General features: G+C 60.6%; 1 protein-coding gene across 1 annotated transcript in view; it reads left to right on the top strand.

Moving 5' to 3' along the window:
- The window catches only part of TMBIM1 (transmembrane BAX inhibitor motif containing 1), a 2,899-nt gene extending 1,850 nt beyond the window's left edge, over positions 1-1,049 (top strand). The window contains 4 exon segments of the mRNA XM_010133847.1: positions 182-269; positions 382-477; positions 753-806; positions 906-1,049. Coding sequence (XP_010132149.1) covers positions 182-269; positions 382-477; positions 753-806; positions 906-1,049 — 382 coding nt within the window.
- The last annotated feature ends 617 nt before the right edge of the window (positions 1,050-1,666 follow it).

Here is a 1,666-nt window from a genome sequence, read left to right as displayed (position 1 = left end):
CCCCTCTGTGTGTGCCCAGCTCAAATGAGAGGTGGCTGGTCGCCAGGGGACACTCTGGTCCCCTGGGCTTGGGGACATTGGGGTCCCTGCCTGGTATTGGGGCTGTGGGGTGGTCACCCATACCCCACTGGCTGGGGGATGCCAAAGTGTGGGGTGACTCTGGTGTCCTCTCTATCCACAGCATGTACCAGACCAAGGCCGTCCTGATTGCCATGCTCATCACTGCTATTGTGGCCATCGTTGTCACCATCTTCTGCTTCCAGACCAAGGCAAGAAGGGGGACATGCCCTGCCCAGCCCTGGAGGGTCAGGCGCTTTAGCTGGGTGGTAGGGACACTCCAGGCTCTCCTGTGACAGATGTGTTTGTGTGTGTCCCCGGAAGGTTGACTTTACATCGTGTCCGGGGCTCTTCTGCGTGCTGGCCATTGTGCTCATGGTGACCGGGATCGTCACTGTTATCGTTCTCTCCTTCAAATATGTGAGTGGAGGGGACGTAGGGTCTGCGGGGGGTGCCATGGGTGTCCCTGGTTGGGTGTCCCCAGGGCTGGCACAGGCAAGGGGGTTTGGGTGGTCTCCCTCTGCTGGGGAGCAGGGTGTGGTGCCGGCCATGGCAGAGGCAGCTTGCCCGCAGGGAGAGGGTGCGTCAGCGTCAGCATCATCTCCTCAGGAGCCAGGTGCGGGCAGGACCTGCCCTGCCTTGCCTGCTGCCTGCCCGCACCAGCTCAGCCTGCCCGTGTCCCCTTCCCCACGCAGGTCCCCTGGCTCCACATGCTGTACGCGGCCATCGGTGCCATTGTCTTCACCCTGGTGAGTTGATGGTTGGTGTGGGCAGAGGGTGTCAGGCAGGGATCGAGGAGGGGCTCCCCCTTACCCGGTCCCTGCCTGACATCCTTCCCCCCCGCCCAGTTCCTTGCCTACGACACCCAACTTCTGCTGGGGAACAGGAAGAACTCGCTGAGCCCCGAGGAGTACATCTTTGGTGCCCTCACCATCTACACAGACATCGTCTACATCTTCACCTTCATCCTGCAGATTGTGGGTCGGGATTAGCCCTGGGACCCCTCCTGCCCCCCACCCGCTGCCCCTAACTTCCTCCTCTGGCCTCCGTACAGGATACGGTCATTTACCGTGACTCTTAATGCTTTGGCATCCCTACTTGTAGGCTGTTACGGAAAGGGCTTCCCTTGATCACCCCCCCACAAGCCTCCAAGGGCAGTGGGGGGAACCAGCCGCTGGTGCTGGCAGTGGAGCACCACCGTCCTGCCCGGGCACGGGGAGCTGGCAGTGGCCGCTGGGATTGTGTTGGGATTTTTTTGGCAGAGCCTGGTTGGTGTCATTCACTCAGTGCCTTACATGTGGCTTCGGCCGTGCTCCCCTCCCTGAGCTGTGGCAGTGCCTGGTGCAGGCAGGGGTCAGCTGCAGAGCTCATGCCACTCAGGCCCTGCAGCCACGAATCTGGGCAAAGTTGCACTCGCTAAATAAAACACTTTAATTTTTCCAGTGATGGCTCCAATCTTACTGGTGTTGTGACTCCCTCGAAAAAAACCTGTGGGAAGCCTGAGTGGAGGTTATGGCAGTGGGGGCTGCGGCCTGGGGCAATGCAAACCCTGCTTTGGGGTGGAAAAAACAAGGTGGAGCTGCTCCAGGCCTGGCCTCCTCTGCCCTTG

The sequence above is a fragment of the Buceros rhinoceros genome, unplaced genomic scaffold, assembly GCF_000710305.1.
Source record: "Buceros rhinoceros silvestris isolate BGI_N320 unplaced genomic scaffold, ASM71030v1 scaffold24633, whole genome shotgun sequence".
Lineage (NCBI taxonomy): Eukaryota > Metazoa > Chordata > Aves > Bucerotiformes > Bucerotidae > Buceros > Buceros rhinoceros.
The sequence above is the reverse complement of the archived record's forward strand: the minus strand, read 5'-3'. Positions and strand labels throughout refer to the sequence as shown.